Below are 16,241 nucleotides of genomic sequence, written 5' to 3' on the forward strand. Positions count from 1 at the left end.
GGAGCTAGGTGCCGCGGAGAGAGTGCAGGCCCTGGGGAGGGGAGGCTGGGAAGAGGGAGGGGAAGGGAGGAAGGGGGAGGGGAGGAGGGGGAGGGCCATAGTGGGGGTTCTCATGAGCTTAAGCTGCACTGGAGGAAGCAGAGGAGGCTTCCAGACACTGGCACAGCTGGCGGGGGGGGGGGGGGCGGGGGCGGGGCAGGGCTGGGGGCCCAGAGTCAGCAGAGAGCGATGCATCAGGCCAGAGGCACAGGACTTTTCCCAGCCGTCAGAGCAGGGTGCTGGGTGTGCTCTGGTCCGTGAGGACTCCGGCGAGCCGCTGTCCCCTCCACTCCTCCCCTGTCCCTCCTGGGCTGTGAGCCCAGGGACCCTCTGTCCCAGGAGACTGGCCAGGCAGAGATGTTTGGCCTGGATTCCGCCGAGGGGTTCCAGGAGCACCCCTGAAGGGGTGGCTCTGTCGTGGCAGGTGCAGCGAGGGGAGGGGTGCTTCGGGGCTGCCCCGCAGGGGCCTGAGGGCGGCTCTCCTTTCCCTCGCACCAGGAGGCACACGGCCACAGAAGGGGCGGCCCCAGGTTGCCCCGGGGGACCCTCACCCCTGGTGCTGGGAGACGGGGACTCGTGGTGGGGGGAGCGGGTTCAGTGTCCTCTAAACCCGTGCACTGCCCGTTCCCTTGGTGGCCACACCGACCACTGACACTGACCCAGGTCACCTCCACTCCACTTCCTTGGACGGCCCCAGTGGAGCCTTCTAAGTTTGCCTGGGGGCCACTGTATTTGGGTCCATCGCCCCCCACAGGAGCTCCGTGAGGTAGACTCACCTGCACGACAGCTGAACGCACAGACCCGGCCACAGGGAAGAGGGCAGAACTTGCTAGGGTGCCTGGCCCCGGGGGTGGGGGTGCGATGGGGTGCTGGCTGAGCCTGGGCAGCCCCCCAGGCCTCAGACCCCCCTAACACACACAGCCAGGGGCGTGGCCGGGCTGCTCCACACGGGCTCTGAGCGACCCCACGGTCCTGTGCAGAGGCCTCACCAGCCACCGAGAGAACGGCCTCCCACCTCCCCCTGGGGCTGAGCCCCCAGGAGGCAGCACTCAGGACCCGCGACCCGTCTGAGGGGTGGTGAGATGCCTCAAAGGCACACAGCCACCTGCGAGCCAGCCACAGAAGGCTCTGAGCCCCCAGGACTCTGAGGCCGAGGGGGATGAGCAGGGTGGGGGATGTCTGTGGCTGCCTCATCCACTCGGTCAGTCTCTAGCTGGGCAGCCCTGAATGCAGATGTTCAGGTCATTGTGACCAAGTGCCCCAGCCACGTGCTTCAGAATCTGGGGGTGGGGCGGGCTTTCCAGAAGTGGGAGATGCTTCTCATGGACAGCTGGGCTGAGCCCACCCCTCTAATCCAACACCTGAGGCCCTGTTGGATCATGTCCATCCTACGGAAGGACAAACTGAGGCCCAGAAACACGGGGACTTGTGTGAGGTCGGCTTATTGGCTTCCTGCTGCTGTTCTAACAAATTATCCTAAACTCGGAAGCTTAAAACACCAGAAACTTGTTCTCTCCCACTTCTGGAGGCCAAAATCTGAGATCGAAGTGTCGGCAGGGCCGTGCTCACTCGGAGGCTGGAGGGGAGGACCCTTCTTGGTCCCTTCCGCTTCTGGTGTCCCCAGGTGCTCCTAGGCTGCTGCCTCATCGCTCCAGTCTCTGCCCGTGTCTCCACATGGCCTCTCCTCTTCTGTCTTACTGGGAAATGTGTCAGTGGATTCAGGGCCCACCGGGTAATCAGGATGATCTCATCCCAAGATCCGTAGCTTGAATACATCTGCAAAGATCCTTTTTCCACACAAGGGCACGTTCACAGGTTCTGGGGGGCTGTATCTTTGGGGGCCACCATCGAGCCCTTTGCAGTCAGGCAGCAAGTTCAGCTTCTCCAGCAAAAGCTCTGTCTCGGGATGTGGGGAGCACAGTGTGCCTCCGGCTTCTTGGGCTCGGGTCCCTACGGGACACCCCGACGCTGGAGCCCGACCTCCCGGCCTCCACGAGAGCCGGCAGACCTCTAACCCAGCCTTCTCAGCAGGGCCTTGGGAACTCGGCCCCCCCCAGGAGCTCGGGTCCGAGCGGCTGCTTCTCCCACTTACCGCCTCCCACGCACCCCACTTCTGGATCCCCAGGGCCCTGGGACCACCCTGGCTGCCCCCACCCCCGCGGCGGCTGTGCAGCTTTGGTGAGCCGCACCGCCTCTCACACTGGCCCTGGGTCCCCGAGTGCTACCTCCCGTGGGCTCACCCCAGGGGCTGGTGTCCAGTGGGGTGAAGGCTGGGAACCACCACGTGGCCATGGTTAGTGGGGTTCCGGCTGGAGTGTGCCATCGATCCAGGTCCTGTTCTGGAGGCTCCTGGGCCAACCCTGCCTTTTGGGGGATCGGGGCAGATTGAGGCGGAGGTGGACGGGCCTGGGCTGGGTGCGGGTGGGGGTGGGGTGCGGTGGGAGCCCTGGGAGAAGTGAATTGAGGAGGTACGGGGGGAGAGCGAAGCCAGGAGGGGTCCCCCCAGCCGGCGGCCCTGACACCTGTCCTCCGCCTGGCCCTCTCCTGTGATCCCTGCGCCCCACCCCCTCCCTGGCCCTCCCGCCTCCGCCTCGGGGCTCCCTTCTGCACCCACGCCTCTCCTCACATTAATCTGCTGCTGCGCTCACTGCTGACCCAAGCGAAAGGGAGTTTGCCTTTTCCCCTCGCGGCAGTTTTCTGTTGGCAAAGCAAAACGATCACAGCGTGCGCTCACCCCGACCTCCCCGCCCAGGGGGAGACCACTCTGGAAAATGAGACGTCCCTGCGTGGGGCGGGGGCAGGGGCGGGGGCGGCGGGCGGGGGCGGGCCCGGGCGCGCGCTGGGGACCTCCGCGTGCACGCTGCTCAGCGCACGTCCTCCCGGGCCCTCCCTGTGCTGGGCACGGGGACAGGGGCAGTGTCCCGCTGCCGCCTCAGAAGCTCCTCACCCTCCCTCCCCGGGTGGCACACGCATGGGACAATCGCAGCAGGCGGCTGCATCTTCCCAGGTATTTGTGGAGCTTGTGGATGAACTGGCGCGGTCCCTGTCTGTGGCCCACGGCCCATCCGGGGTGCCGCGACAACGGGATGTGGCTGGACCAGAAAGTGGGGGGCTAGAGCTGTGACCTGAGACGTGGCCATGTCTGAGGAAGGCTGAGCACATCCCAGCTCGGAACTGAGGGCGCAGAGAGCACAGGGCAGAATGGGGCTGGGGCGCTGGTACGGGGCAGGCAGCTGGGGAGAGACGGAGCACCTAGACACGTCAGGGCAGAGTGCGTGGGCCAGGCAGGCACGCGCCTCCTCACACCCACCCCCACTTGTGTGTAGATTCCCACGCGCCAGCCTGTCAGGGCAGCCACTGCCACTGGGGAGAGGACTCGGCCCAGGTGGGCTCTCGGGGCATAGCCCCTCTCCCAGCCTGGACAATCCCCCAGCACACACGGAGAAGCCCCTCGGCCGCCTGCTTCACTCCTGGGCTGGGCCAGGCACTGACACGACCCCAGGCTGATGTCGTGTGTGGCGGGACTCACCCTCGGGTGCCAGGCAGGCCACTGCCAGCTTGTTCTGAGTCCTGCCCCCACCGGGGTGCAGTATTGCCCTCAGGGTGGGGGTCAGGCCACAACTGACCGCTGGGGGTCCTGCCAGGCCCAGAGTCGTGTCCATGACCTCATCCCCAAGGCCTCCTGGAGCCAGCCCAGGACTCCGCCTTCGGCCGACTCAGCCGTCCAGGGACACTAGGGAGATGCCAGGGAGACTGGGTGGGCCGGGCCACTCCTGTGTGCTGAGGTGTGCTGGACACAGGGTGGCAGTACTCTCGGCGTCCAGGAACAGCTGATAGGTGCCTCAAGTGGCTGGAAGCGTGTGGGCAGAGCCTCCGCTAGCCTTGTGGGATGCCGGTTGGTCTGTGCCCCACGCTCGGCACCTACTATCCCATCTGGAAAGTGGGTTCACTGCTTCCTGGAGAGCTGGGGCTCCCCTCGATGCCCAGCCCCACCTGGCCCAGGGGAGCAAAGGCCCTGGCTTGCCTGAGGGCCGGGAGGCAGGCCACTTGTGCAGGGCAAGGGAGGGGCTGGGAAGGCCCTGGTGGGGTGTGCACCACCGGCTGTCCGCGTGGGGAGGGTCTGGTCCTTGGCAAGGGGCCCTCCCCACCTGCCTGGGGCGAGAAGCAGGTAGCAGCTCCGTGCCCAGTCCCAGCCCCTCTTGGGTCCAGATCAGCTGCTGGAAGCAGGGAAGTTGCTGAGTCCTGGACAGGACCTGCCAGCCCTGTCGTCCCCGATTAGCGGGTAATGCTTCTTTGATGCACAGTTTTATTAATCAAATTAGTAAGTGCTGAGGTGACCTTGGCCGGTTCTGCTGAGAGGGGCGTTCTCCCAGGAGGGGCAGGGGGGTCGGGGAGGGACGCACCTGGATGCCCTGTCCCCAGGTTCAGGCAGGTGGGGCAACCCTGCCGTCCCACTCCGAAAGCTGCATGCCCTCATCACACCCACTTACCCATTCCCTCACACTCTCACCCCCCCCCACTCACTCCCCTGCCCCAATAATGCTAAAGAAGGTGGGGGATGGCAGGGGCCAGGTCCCACAGGGCTGCTCCTGCCTGGGACCTCACAGAGGGGACAGGCATGATGCCCGGAGACGGGGGTGGCTGGGCCTTGGTCTGCAGGGGGGCTTCCTTGCTCTCCGGGGTCTGCTGCTCCCTTTCCCCAAACCTGCACTGCACTTAAGCGGGCAGCGGCTGCCCCCTGGTGGCCACAGGGACCCCTGCCCCCCAACCCTAACCTGCCGAGGGCTGCAGGCGGCACCCCGTCCCACGTCTCACTCCTCTTTTTGGGGCCAGATCCTGAGCCACACGACCGTGGGACCCAGGAGAGTGTGGCCGCCGTGGTCTCTGGGGGCCGTCCACCAGTATGCGTGGCTGGGGGACACTGAAGGCTCACGGTCTGAGGAGCCCAGTTCAGTGCCAGAGGGGCTGGGGAGGAGTCCAAGGGGGCTACAGTGGGCTGGGGGCACCCCTCAGTGCTGGGCTCAGGTGCAGGGGGATGAAACGGCCCCACAGACACCTGCCCGAGGCTGGAGCAGGGGCCTCGGACGCCCAGGCTCGACTGCAGGGCAAGGACAGGTGGGGCAGAGCCTGGCAGGATGGGGCGGGGCCTAGTGGGGTGAGGGCAGAGACAGGGTGAGGCCGGGCGGAGCTTGGCCAGGGGGGAAGTGAGAGCGGGGGATGGGCCTGGCTGGCAGCTTGGAAAAGGACTGGACAGCAGGTGCAGGGCTGGGATCAGATCTAGGCCCTCGATGCAGAAAGGGTCCGGATGAGGGGACAGGAAGGACGGAAGCAGGGGTGGGTCCCCGTTCTGTGCACGGAGGGACAGTAAAAGGTGTGGCAGTAGTTGGCCTTGGCTGGGACCCCGATCAGATGGGAGGCGGTGCTGTGGGCACTCCAGGCTGCTGTGTGGAGGGAGGGGCAGGGCAGGAAGGTAGCTGAGCCTTCTCCAGCCTGTTGGGTGCCAGGTGGGCCAGTGGGAGGGGTGCCCAGAAGGAATCACTGGAGGCCAAACAGAAGCTTGGCTTGGGGCGGACCCAGTCCTGAGGGAGGGTGTGGACAGGGTATGGCATGCTGGGGGGGCAGGGGGATGGGGAGAGCTCAGCTGAGGGGCCTCAGGGCCCAGCACAGGGGGCAGGGGGCATCTGGGCTGCAGGGACCCGCTGGCAACACATCACCCCAGCCTGCCTGGCTCTCTGGGGACGGCTCCTTCAGGATCCAAGAAGGGCAGCCGGACGCCCCCACCTGGGAAGCTGCCCTCGAGTGGGCACTTGGGGCGCAGGAGGACAGGGCAGCCCAGGGGCAGCCTCCTGGCACTTGGGAGTCGGTGTCCAGAGGCGACTGTGACACTTCCCGTTGGGGGGGGGGGGCAGCACCTGGCCCCCAGCACGGGGCTCGGACACACCTCATCTGACAATGTCTTTAATGGGCAGCTCCAGGCACTGGGTAGGGCAGCAAACTGGCCGGAAGGTGCTCTGGGGTCAGGAAGGCGTGCGTGGGGTCCTCACTCCCGGCCAGCTGGAGCCTGTGCTGGGGCTCGGGTGTGGGGAGAGCGGGCCCCTCGCTGCCAGCCTGAGCAGCCCGGCTCAGGGGTGTGGCGCTGGGGACAGCCTCCCTCCAGTCTTGCCCCTCTTGGCCTTACGGTTCCAGCCAAGGAGGGGCCTGGGGCTGGCCTGTGCGGGCTCTGGCGTCTCCCAGCCACACTCCTTCTGGCTCCTCAGAAGCCCCCCCAGGGCTGGCCGGCGGTCCCCCTGTGTTCGGGATGGAAATGGGTATCGGGCGGCATCCTGGCCTGGCCTGCTTGCGGCCAGCCTGGTGAGTGCAACAGGGACGAGCTGGGTGGTATTCAGGGGGCACGTGGCAGGGTCCCTGGGAGGGCGGCCCTGTAGCAGGGCGCCCCTGGGTTTGCCGCGCTGGGCGGACAGAGCTCCTGCGCAGCTCCTGCCCGGGGCCTCCAGGAGGGTGGAGGCCGGCTGAGGGGTGGGCTGGGGCCTTGTCAAGGGCAGGAGCTGCCAGCAGGTGGAGGCCGCAGCGTAGGTGGCTGCAGCCTGGACGGTGATCCCAGTGCTCTCTTGGCATCTGCGGGTGTTTGGGGCTTGGCGGAAGGCCCAGGGCCGGGGCGGGACAAGGAGTGAGGGACCACCCCGCCAGGGCCCCCGGGGCTCACCGAGCCAGGCGGCTCGGCACCGGGCAGCAGCGTCAGCACCTGCAGGCTCACGCCCTCGTCGCCCACGCCCTTCAGCTGGGCTACCACATCTGCGTGCTTCCACCACCTGCACGGCTGCCCGTTCACCGACACGATGTAGTCACCCTGCTTCAGGCCGGCCGCCTGCAGGGAGACGGGGAGAGTCCCGCCGGCACCCCTCCACCTCTGGCCGGTCCCATCTTCCCCCTTCCCGCAGTCAGCCCCGGGGTGGGGGTCCTTACCGCGGCCCGGCCCCCTGGAACAACGGCAGCGATGAGAACGGGCGCGTCTCCCCGCAGCGTGAAGCCGAAGCCCCCCTCTCCTCGGGCCACGTGGATGGGCCCTGCCAGCCGCCAGCGGTTCTTGGCTGAGAACACGGACAGGGGCCCCTGGGGGCGGTCAGAGGTCAGAGGCCTGGCTGGGCTGCCGCACGTGGGGGAGCCCCGGCCTGGAGCACCCTCGCCCCGATCTCCACATTTGGGGACAGAAAGCAGCAGGGGCTGCAGGGGGGCCGGGCAGGGTTGGGCCCCCATCGAGGGCCTGCGTGAAATCGCAGCGCGGAGCCGAGGTGGGGGTGGCCTGGGACGGGTGCTCACCAGCCGATGGAAGATATCAGCCACCTTCACCCGGGAGAAGCTGGGTGCCCTGCCCTCCGGCCTCCGCCGCGTCTTAGCTGAAGGGGTGAAGGGGAAGGGAGGGCGGGGCTGAGCCCAAGGCTCACGGCCCCAGAACCCTGGGAAGCAGCCGGGCGTGGCTCGGCCAGAGCAGAGTGGGTGACCCGAAGTGCAGCCCGTGCACACCGGCCCCTCTGTGGACCACCAGCAGGAGGAGCCCCGGGGCGTGGTTCTTGGGGGTCCCAGGTGCAGGGAGAGGGGGGCGTGGAGGAGCAAGGGAGCTGCCATCACGGCTCCCCCACCAACTGCCCTGCTCCTCCTTCGGGGGCCCATAGCTCTGTGGCAAATGGAAGTTGCTCGCCGGGAGGCCTCCGCCCACCGCCCCCCCTGGGGCCAGGACACACCCACCCAAGGGGCCTGGCTGCTCACGCCGAACGTCAGGGGCCTCGGCGGCCTCACAGAAGTCGTCCTCGAGGTCGAGTTCCGAGTACTTGGCCAGAGAGCGCCGCAGCGCCTGGGCCAGCACGACCTGCAGCAGGTCCACCCTGCGCAGGGCCCGGCACACGGCATGCAGCCGCAGGGCCTCCTCCTGACCCAGGATGGCGCGCTTCAGGTGGGCCTTGCCTGCACGGGACAGAGCTGTCACACGCCGCCTGCCTGGCCCTTCCAGGCTGGGCCCCAGCTCCCCCACCCCCAGATGCTGCAAGAGGAGGGCAAGTGAGGGCTTCTGGGCTCATCCTGAGGGCCCGCTGGCAGGTCTGAGCAGCGAAAGAGCTGCCACCGTGTGTGGCTCGCCCCCCCCCGCCCCCGCCCCCTCCCGACGCTGCCCGCACTGCTGGGGCCCCTGCTCCGGGCGAGCTGGGGACCCCACCCGCCAGGGCCGGGACACCAGGACTGGGGATGACAGGGTGGAGTGGGTCATTCACCCCCGCGGAGGCCGCAGCGTCCCACCCTCCTCCCTCAGCCACCTCACCCAGCTTCCGGCGCTCCTCTTGCTCCTGGGGCAGCGCGGGGCCCCGGGGCTCAGACGAGGCCGGGAGCCCGAGGAAGATCTGCTCGAGGGCTGGAAGCTCCGCCTCTGCCACCGCTGGGGGTCAGAGAGGGCGGTGAGGCGCCAGTGGGGCCCTGCCGGCACACGGGCATGCGGGGCGGGGCACTCACGGGCGCCGTCACACAGGGCCAGGGCCGCGTGGTAGTGGGCCAGGGCGCGGAAGTACTCGGCCTTCACGTGCACCAGGGTGGTCCAGGGGAAGGGCACGTAGTCCTGGACGGGCGGCTGGGCCATGGTCTGGTGCACCAGCCGGTACTCGGCCGCCACCTGCTGGCGCACACGGCAGGATGCTGGGGCCTCCCGCGAGCCCAGCGGCCTGGTCCCCCGCCCCTCCCCACCCTGGGGCTTTGCCCCGACCAAAGCCCCAGCGGCCCTGCCCCACGCCAGGCTGAGCTCAGGCGCAGGGCCCCGGTTCCTGCCCTGATTGGTGTTGCCCCAGAGGCGGGGACTCAGGACCTCGGGGTCGACAGCCGGCTTTGGGACCCTACAGGAGACCCTGCACCCGGCCAACCTGGCCCAGAGCCTGGCTCTGCTCCTAAGCTCCAGCCAGCACCCTCGACCCAGGCCCTGCTGCCCACTGAGACACCGCAGCTTGGCCGGGCTCCCCGCCCTCACCTGGGCGGCCTCCTGAGCCAGGTGCAGCTGGGCCAGGCAGTCACGGGGGGCCACGGGGGCCTGCAGCGAGAGGCCCTCGAAGACGCACTCCTGGGCCTGGGCGGTCATGAGCTGCTCCAGCATGGAGAGTGAGGCGGGGCTCATGTCAGGGCTGGGCGCGTGGGAGAAGTTCTCCCTCAGGAGGCTGAAGGCCCCTGCGGAGGGGAGGGGGCTCAGGGTGGCACGGTGGGGCCGCCCCACCCCCGCCCCGTGTGCTCGGCCCTGGTTGGGGAGCACCCTCTGCGCCCCACAGAGGGCCTGTGCGTGTGACCCCTCAGGCCAGGGGGCCATCGTCCTGGGCCCCTAGCTCTGGCCACAGAGAAGGCTCTGCCCCTCACTCACGCCTGGGAGCGAGGACCACGCAGGCACAGCCGGGGGGCCAGCCCTGGGCGGCGCTCACCCGCAGCCCTCTGAAAGGCCTCCACAGCACAGCTGGTGCCCTCGGGGCAGGAGCGGTCCTGGCGAGCCCCGATCTGGGTGTGGAGGGCGCCGATGTTGAAGAGCACGCTGCCCTTCTCGAAGGCCAGGGCCCGCTGCTGGGCCGGAACCCCCGTCAGCGAGTCGTACCTGCAGGGTCGGGTCAGGCTGCGCAGAGCCCTCACAAGGAGCCGGGGTCTCAGAGGCGGCCGCCGTCCCCCGCCCCTCCCCACCCCGCCCCTACCAGTGGAACAGCAGCCCCAGGCTCCTGGCAGGGGTGACAAAGCGCGCCTCCTGGAAACACAGCTGATTGTAGTAGGCCGTGAGCAGCTCCAGGCCTGCCTCGCTCCGGCTGGGGGTCCGCGTGGCCTGCCGGGTGGAAGTCAGTGGGGTCCCACGGCCCCGGCCCACCTCATGGCATGCACACCGCCCTGGGAATCCCCTTGAATGCCACAGCCCCAGGGGAGCACCCCAGGGTCTTGGGGTGGACACGGTCACACCTGCCCTCCCGGGGGCTGCTGTGGACCACATGTGCCACTCCAGGAGACTGTGCAGGACACTGGGGCGAGAGACCCAGGCAGGGTCCCTGGGGTGGGGACAGGCACAGAGTAGCCATTCCCAATGGGCCAGCAGCACCGAGCCTCTGTCTTCTCACCTACGGACTGGGGGGAGCCCACCCACCTGCCGCAGGTCCTCCAGCTCCCGGATTTCAGCCTCATAGGAAGCACCGTCCTCTCCAAAGTGCCCTGAGATCAGCTCCTGATTTGAAGGGACAGGCGCTGGGCTTCCCTGAAGTCTCCCAGCCCGACGTGGGTGAAGACCCGAAGCGAGGGGAGGCCCTGGTCTACACACGGACGTGGGTGCCCCCCACCACGGATATGGGGCCTGGAGACTTGGTGATGTTTCTACTTGAATTCCCTTATTAACCCCACGAGACAAATGCTACCTGCCACTTGACAGGCGAGGACACTGAGGCCGAGAGGTGAGGCACCTTTCTGCTGGCCTGGCCGGAGTGGCAAGCTGCCCAGGGCAGGCAGGCTCACGAGCCCCAACAAGGACCCGGGAACCAGTGGGTTTTCTCAGCACAGGCTCTGACTGGAAGAGGTGGCCCCCGCCAGCGGGACCCTCAGAGTGAGAGTCAGGACCCTGCAGCCGTCTTGGGGCCTCCAGTTCTGCTGACACCCATCCCAGGGTGCGTGCCTTTCTGCAAAGCCCACCCAATCCAAATCCCCCGTAGCCTGGGGAGGCCAAGCGGCTCCAGGGCAGACCCATCTTCTCTCTGGGCCTGAGAGTCTTCATCTCCGTGAGACGGCTGGACCAGGAAGCCCCGAAGACCCCCCAGAGCCCAGGGCTCACAGGCCAGCACTCACCTTCAGGGGTGTGGCCCAGTCTAGCTGCTTGGTCTCCTTCAGCCCCAGGGGGATCATGGGGACAGTGATACCTTCGCTAGAACCAGAAGCATCGAGTCTGGGCTCTAAGGCTGGACTCTGCTGTCCCCAGTGGCCACGAGTCCACCCGCTACCACCCCTGCCCCAAGGGACACACCCCTCCTCTGATTATGGTACACGTCCTTGCACACCACACACGTCCCACCACGCTCTGTCCTGGATCACATCCTCCCACACACACGCGTGGTGAGTGGTGTTCTCCTGCGCACGCATGCACACGCACCTCTGGGGCCACTCCGCATCCCTGCACACACGCACCCCTGGGGCCAGGCTGCGTCCTTGCACACATGCGCACATGCACACCTGGAGCCAGTCCGTGTCCTTGCACACACGTGCACACGCACCTCTGGGGCTGGTTGGCGTCCACGTTGCCGTCGAGCCCCTCCAGCTCCTCCTTCAGCAGCTGCAGGCTGGAGTTGACGTAGCTCAGCTCCAGGGCCACAGTCTCCCTGACCCGGGCGTTGCTGGTGGCTCTAGGGGAGGCCAGCCCGAGGTGGAGTCCTAGCCCTGCAGGCGGACCCACGCCCCTGGGCTTCGCTGCAGCCCCTGCCCCAGCATGAGGTCTGGAGCCCACTCCCAGAGTGATGTGCCGATGGGCCCAGCCCCCTTGGGGGGCAGCAGTGGGGTCCAGGGCCCGCCAGATGACCTCCCCCTTCTCTGCAAACCCCCGTGGTTCATGCAGACTCCTGTCCACGCGGGTATGTCGTGACTCTGGCCCAAGTACATCTCCATGGCCCCTGAACTTCCAAGGCATAAATGTCCTCCACCACCTCTCGCTCCCCCAGGACACAGCTCACGCCTGCCCTCCACAGTGAATGGAAGCCAACTTCCCTGGAGGGGCGGGGATCAGACCCTCTCTGTGGCTGGCAGGGGGGCCACAGGTCCAGGAAGGCAGGGCTGGCCCTACGGATGGGAGGGACAGGGAGGCAGGGCTGCTAAGGAAAAGGAGGGGCCCAGGCCCAGCAGAGCCCCGCCGTGGGGCTGGCTCTGCACTCACTGGCACTCTGCACTCAAGCAGGCCAGGCCTCCTCCCTGGGCCTTGGGCCATCACCGGTAGACGGGCGTGTGTGTGAAGGTCAGCACACAGCCGCTGGTCACCACGTGCATCTCAAAGGCTCCCACACTGCACACCGGTGGGGACATCCCTTCCAGCCCTGCTCCAGCCCCGCACGGAACGGAACTCGGCTGGCCCTGAGCCTACCCCTGCCGGTGAGGGCCACCAAGGTGGGGGCCTGAGTCACCTGTGAGGGTCTCAGCTGAGCGGCATGGCTGCCCCAGACCCCAGTGGGAGGCCCAGCCCTGCCTCTCAGGAGCCTGAACGGGAGTCCACGGCCACGGAATCACATGTGGGCCACAAGACCAGGCACCCACCTGGGTCACTGCCCTGCCCCAGGATGCACCTGCCTCGCAGGGGCCTCGGGGATCACGGCACGGTTCTCCCGTGGGTCGGCCGGTGGCAGGTGTCCCAAGCAGCCAGCACGCACCTGTACAGGTTCTCGGCGCCCGTCCGCATCCTCAGCTCCCTGTTGATCTGCTGGTGGATCCGGGCCCTGCGGCTCTGCAGGCAGCCGTGCTGCGAATTTGCCAGGAGGTCACAGCCCTGCAGAGAGGCCACAGGTCACGGGGGCCAGGCCAGCAAGGACATGGCGGGCGGGGATGTGGCTGGGACTGGGGCCCCGGGAAGAATCTGGGCCTGTCCGGTGTGGCTCTGGGTCTCAGCAGCCCAGCCTGGAGCTCCTGCCGGGAGATGGCCAATTACTCACCACACATCCTCCTGAACTTCTGAATTCCTTCTGTAACCCCCACGACCCATCCCGCCCACACAGTCATGCCAGGCCACACACGTTTAATTGCAGGGGATGCCCAGCCGGCTCCCGCTGGGGTGCTAACAGAGCGGAGGCTCCCCTGGGCCACGCTGAACATGGCCGGGCTCCGTCCCAGTTGGCTGCTTACTGGCGGCAAACGCCCAAACCACAGGCCCAGGGTCCCTCCGCTCACAGGCAGCAGGCCAGGCCTCCCAACGGCCACCATCTGAAGTGCCTCCGCGCGGGTCCTGTACCGCATATGAGCCACCTGCCAGCCTGCCCACGTCCCGGGCCCCAAGCAGGGAGCCCTGCGGCAGGTTCAGAGGGTGAGAGGCTCCCTCTGGTGAGGGGAGCGGCTTCAGGGCCCCAGTGGGACTGGTGCAGCCGCGGCCACCACACCTCCTCCTGGCCATTTAAGGACCTCCCGTACGGGTCAGTCACCAGCCCAAGAGTTGGGAAGGATTTCTCAGAACGTACTTCCTTGGGCAACGTCCTCTCAGGCTCAGGTGATCACCTGGCCCCCGATCGGAGCAGGGATGAGAACACAGTGCCTCCCAGGACCCTGCCCTGAGGGCACAGACAGGGGAAGTTTTATTCCTGCGGGGCTGACGCTGGCCTCCCTACAATGGCCACTGTCTTCCACAAATCTGAATAAGCATGCCCCCACTGTCACATACAGGGCAGTTTCCCACCTTCTGGGGGCTCTAGTTTGTCCCAGCCCCGTGCAGGGGGCACCCTAAAGAAGGCCTCACTCCCTTGCACAAACAAGGCTCCTGGCGCATGGCCACCTTGGATTATGGCCCAACATCTCCTCCACACTCCAGTATTCTCAGGAGAGCTCAATCAGGGAAGACTTCCTGCAGGAGGAGGCATTCTTCTGGGACTTGAAGGATAGAAGGCTTCAAGGTAACTGCGGAGAGGGGACTTGTCCCCATTGAACAATGGGAGAAAGAGCAATCAACTTGGAGGACTCCCTGCTGTGGGACCCTGGGCAAGCCCTCATCTGTAGATGGGAAGGGGGCTGGTGTCAGGGTGGCACCAGGATGGAACAAGACAAAACACGGCTCTCCTCCCTCCGCTCTGCTGGTTGAGTGTCTGTCTTCCCACTGGCCTGCGCCTCTTCTCCGTGGTGCCTCCCACACCCACTTGGTGCAAAAGGGAATGAGCAGAGGACATGAGCAGTCTCCCCTCCAGGAGGCCTGAGAATTTGGGGAGAGAGGGGCAGGCCACAGCTGGAGCTACATCCCTATCCCTCCGAAGGTCCAACTGCAAAGCTCCAGCAGGTTCTAAGGGTTCTCGGTGAGCAGCACTGCTGTCTGCCTGGGGAGGGGTGGTCCACGTGCTGGGCAGAGGCCGCCAGCCCTGCAGGGCTGTCCTCATCCACACAGTTCGTTTGTCTCCAATGTCAAGTGCTCCTGGAGAGATGTGTTGGAGGCAGGAGACCACGGCCTCTGAGCCAGGGTCCCCTCTGAGCTCCGCAGCCAGCACCCCCATGGCCTCATGACCCTAACGCTCCCTCCAGAAGGCAGTCTGGCTGCGTGACCTGGGTGGGAGGTGTGCCTACGGCCCAGTCCGCAGTGCTGGGCGGGCTGAGAGCCACACTCACCCCCATTTCCGCACCAGGTGGTAAAGGGCCAGCTCACCCACCTGTGGAAGAACCCCCACCCTGACGGAGAAGAGGAGCGACCCCCTACACCCTCCCTGCAATGGCCCTGATGGCATGGGTCTAGCGGATCCCCCAGAAGCCCAGGAGGAAATGGCATGGGCAGTGGCCAGAACTGGCTACGTGTGGGGGCAACTATGCCAGCACAGGCCTGGGAACAATCAGCAAGATGGTCAGCAGGGCCAGGCCTTACACCCTCGTGGGTGCAGGTGCCACCTATGCTCGGTGGCACCAGACTGAAAACCCTTGGGGACATGGACGCCCAAGGCCTGGCATAAAACTGGGGCAGCCTCTTGGTGACCACCAGGGGACAACTGGGCTCCCGGGCTGCAGAGGGAGGCAGCCAGAGCACCCTCTCCTTCCCGGGCACAGACTCGAATGTCCCCACACCCCCTCCCTTCCAGAGCTCCCCCAGTCCTCCTGGAAATGGTCCACAGTCCACAGTGCGTGGGGTCAGGGACTTCAGGAGGGGGCAGAGGTGCGGGGAAGTGAGGAGGGACAAATCGCCTAGCTGGGCAATCCTCCAGCCATTTCCTGTACCCAGGAGGCTTCAGCCACCTGTTGCTAAAAGTTTCATCACAGAGCTGGGTGCCCAGGGCAAAGCTGAACAGTCTTAGGGGAGAGAGGGGAAAGCTAGAAAAGGAGGAATGATGGGCACCAGGAACAAGCACGAGGGCCACGGGCTGTCACTGACCAGAGCCCAACACCTGTCACAGAAGGGAGTCCTGAAGCGTTGGAGAAAACCACAAGGTGGACTTGCGCTCCCACCTGTTCCTGGTCGACACAGGAGGGGTCCCCAAACGGGCTAGAGAGGAGCCCAGCACAGGCAGACAGCTGGGTTCTGGCTCCGCACCGGGCCCCAGTTTCCCCAGCGATAAGCCCACCTTGCCTCTAGGGGCGAGCGAGATGTGGGGTTCGCCCCGGAGTCTAGCGGCGCGCTCGGACGGGAGAAGCCAGCGCCGACCCGGCAGTCCCGCGCCCGCCGGAGTCAGATGGCGACAGGAGCACGTCGGGTCTGGCACCCCACCTCCCGGCTCCCCCCGCCCTGGGGCACTCCCACCTTGCGGACGCTGCCGGCCGCCTGCAGCCGGGCGCTCTCCTCGCCGGCGCCCGCGCCGTCCGGCCTCCCCTCGGGGACCATCGCCGCCAGCCGTTCGGGCCGCGCCCGCCTGGAAGCCAACGCCGGCACAGGAACCCCGGGCGCACGGGATCGCGCACTGCCCTCTTCTGGGGGGCGGGGGGGGGCGGTGGTGGCCCGGTCGGCTGGAGGGGCGGGGCGCTGGGCGCCGAGCGTGCGAAACTTTCCGCTGCCCAATTGGCGGCAGCGGAGACTCCGACGGACAGCAGCCTCGGCCAACCAGAGTGCGAGGGAGGTGGTTCCGAGGCCAGGCCCCGCCCACCCGCGCCCGCGGAGCCCCGGGGGAATGCGGTCGCCCTTGGCAACCGCCGGCCGGCGGATAAGGGAAAAACACTGCGCCGCGCAGGGCCCCGGGCAGCGCGGGTTTTGCCCGCACCGGCGGCGGGGCCTCCGCGGGGCTAGTCCGAAAACATCCGCAATGGGGTTAACGGTTTTGCTAGCGCGAGCGCCCGTGCAGCTCTTAAGGTCCGCTTTCCTGTCTCCGCGCGGGTACCCAGGCTCCGGCCTGGCCCCAGTGAGGTGCCATGGTCGGCCGTCCTTTGTCACACCTCCAGAGCCCGCTTTCAGAACCTTCCTCTGGAACCCGTCTCTGGAGCCCACACCCCAGAATCCTCCTACAGAACCCACCTCCACAACCTGCTTCCAGTATCATCTTGCTTTCACAACCTACTTCTAGAACTGACTTGCCTCC

At 66.9% G+C, this 16,241-nt stretch overlaps 1 protein-coding gene across 9 annotated transcripts; it reads right to left on the reverse strand.

The window, feature by feature from the left end:
• Window positions 1-5,981: 5,981 nt before the first annotated feature.
• RHPN1 (rhophilin Rho GTPase binding protein 1) lies at window positions 5,982-15,619 on the reverse strand. 9 transcript variants are annotated; one of them, XM_059901961.1, is made up of 15 exons: window positions 15,473-15,619; window positions 12,429-12,544; window positions 11,289-11,354; window positions 10,867-10,942; window positions 10,178-10,255; window positions 9,741-9,865; window positions 9,480-9,664; window positions 9,041-9,234; window positions 8,536-8,692; window positions 8,348-8,461; window positions 7,783-7,998; window positions 7,357-7,433; window positions 7,003-7,149; window positions 6,743-6,904; window positions 5,982-6,326 (listed from the first exon to the last, which is right to left on the reverse strand). In XM_059901961.1, exons 1-15 carry the CDS (start codon window positions 15,551-15,553, stop codon window positions 6,162-6,164), a joined length of 1,959 nt encoding a protein of 652 aa, XP_059757944.1. In that variant the 5' UTR covers window positions 15,554-15,619; the 3' UTR covers window positions 5,982-6,161. The 9 variants fall into 9 exon arrangements, with proteins under 9 accessions (XP_059757944.1, XP_059757943.1, XP_059757946.1 ...); XM_059901960.1 differs by having other exon boundaries at window positions 6,782-6,904; window positions 11,289-11,417; XM_059901963.1 differs by having other exon boundaries at window positions 9,480-9,646; window positions 9,741-9,790; window positions 11,289-11,417; window positions 15,473-15,618.
• Window positions 15,620-16,241: the final 622 nt, after the last annotated feature.

Source organism: Balaenoptera ricei, chromosome 17 (assembly GCF_028023285.1).
Source record: "Balaenoptera ricei isolate mBalRic1 chromosome 17, mBalRic1.hap2, whole genome shotgun sequence".
Taxonomy (NCBI): Eukaryota; Metazoa; Chordata; class Mammalia; order Artiodactyla; family Balaenopteridae; genus Balaenoptera; species Balaenoptera ricei.

What these genes read in the sequence shown, in the direction of transcription:
- RHPN1 (XM_059901957.1), bottom strand. Translation starts at nt 15,553, where the DNA reads ATGGTCCCCGAGGGGAGGCCGGACGGCGCGGGCGCCGGCGAGGAGAGC. An exon ending in CGGCCGGCAGCGTCCGCAAG is followed by an intron (nt 12,545 to 15,472) that starts GTGGGAGTGCCC and finishes GCCTCTCTGCAG; the next exon opens with GGCTGTGACCTCCTGGCAAA. An exon ending in TGAGCAGCCAGGCCCCTTGG is followed by an intron (nt 7,434 to 7,782) that starts GTGGGTGTGTCC and finishes TCACCCCTTCAG; the next exon opens with CTAAGACGCGGCGGAGGCCG.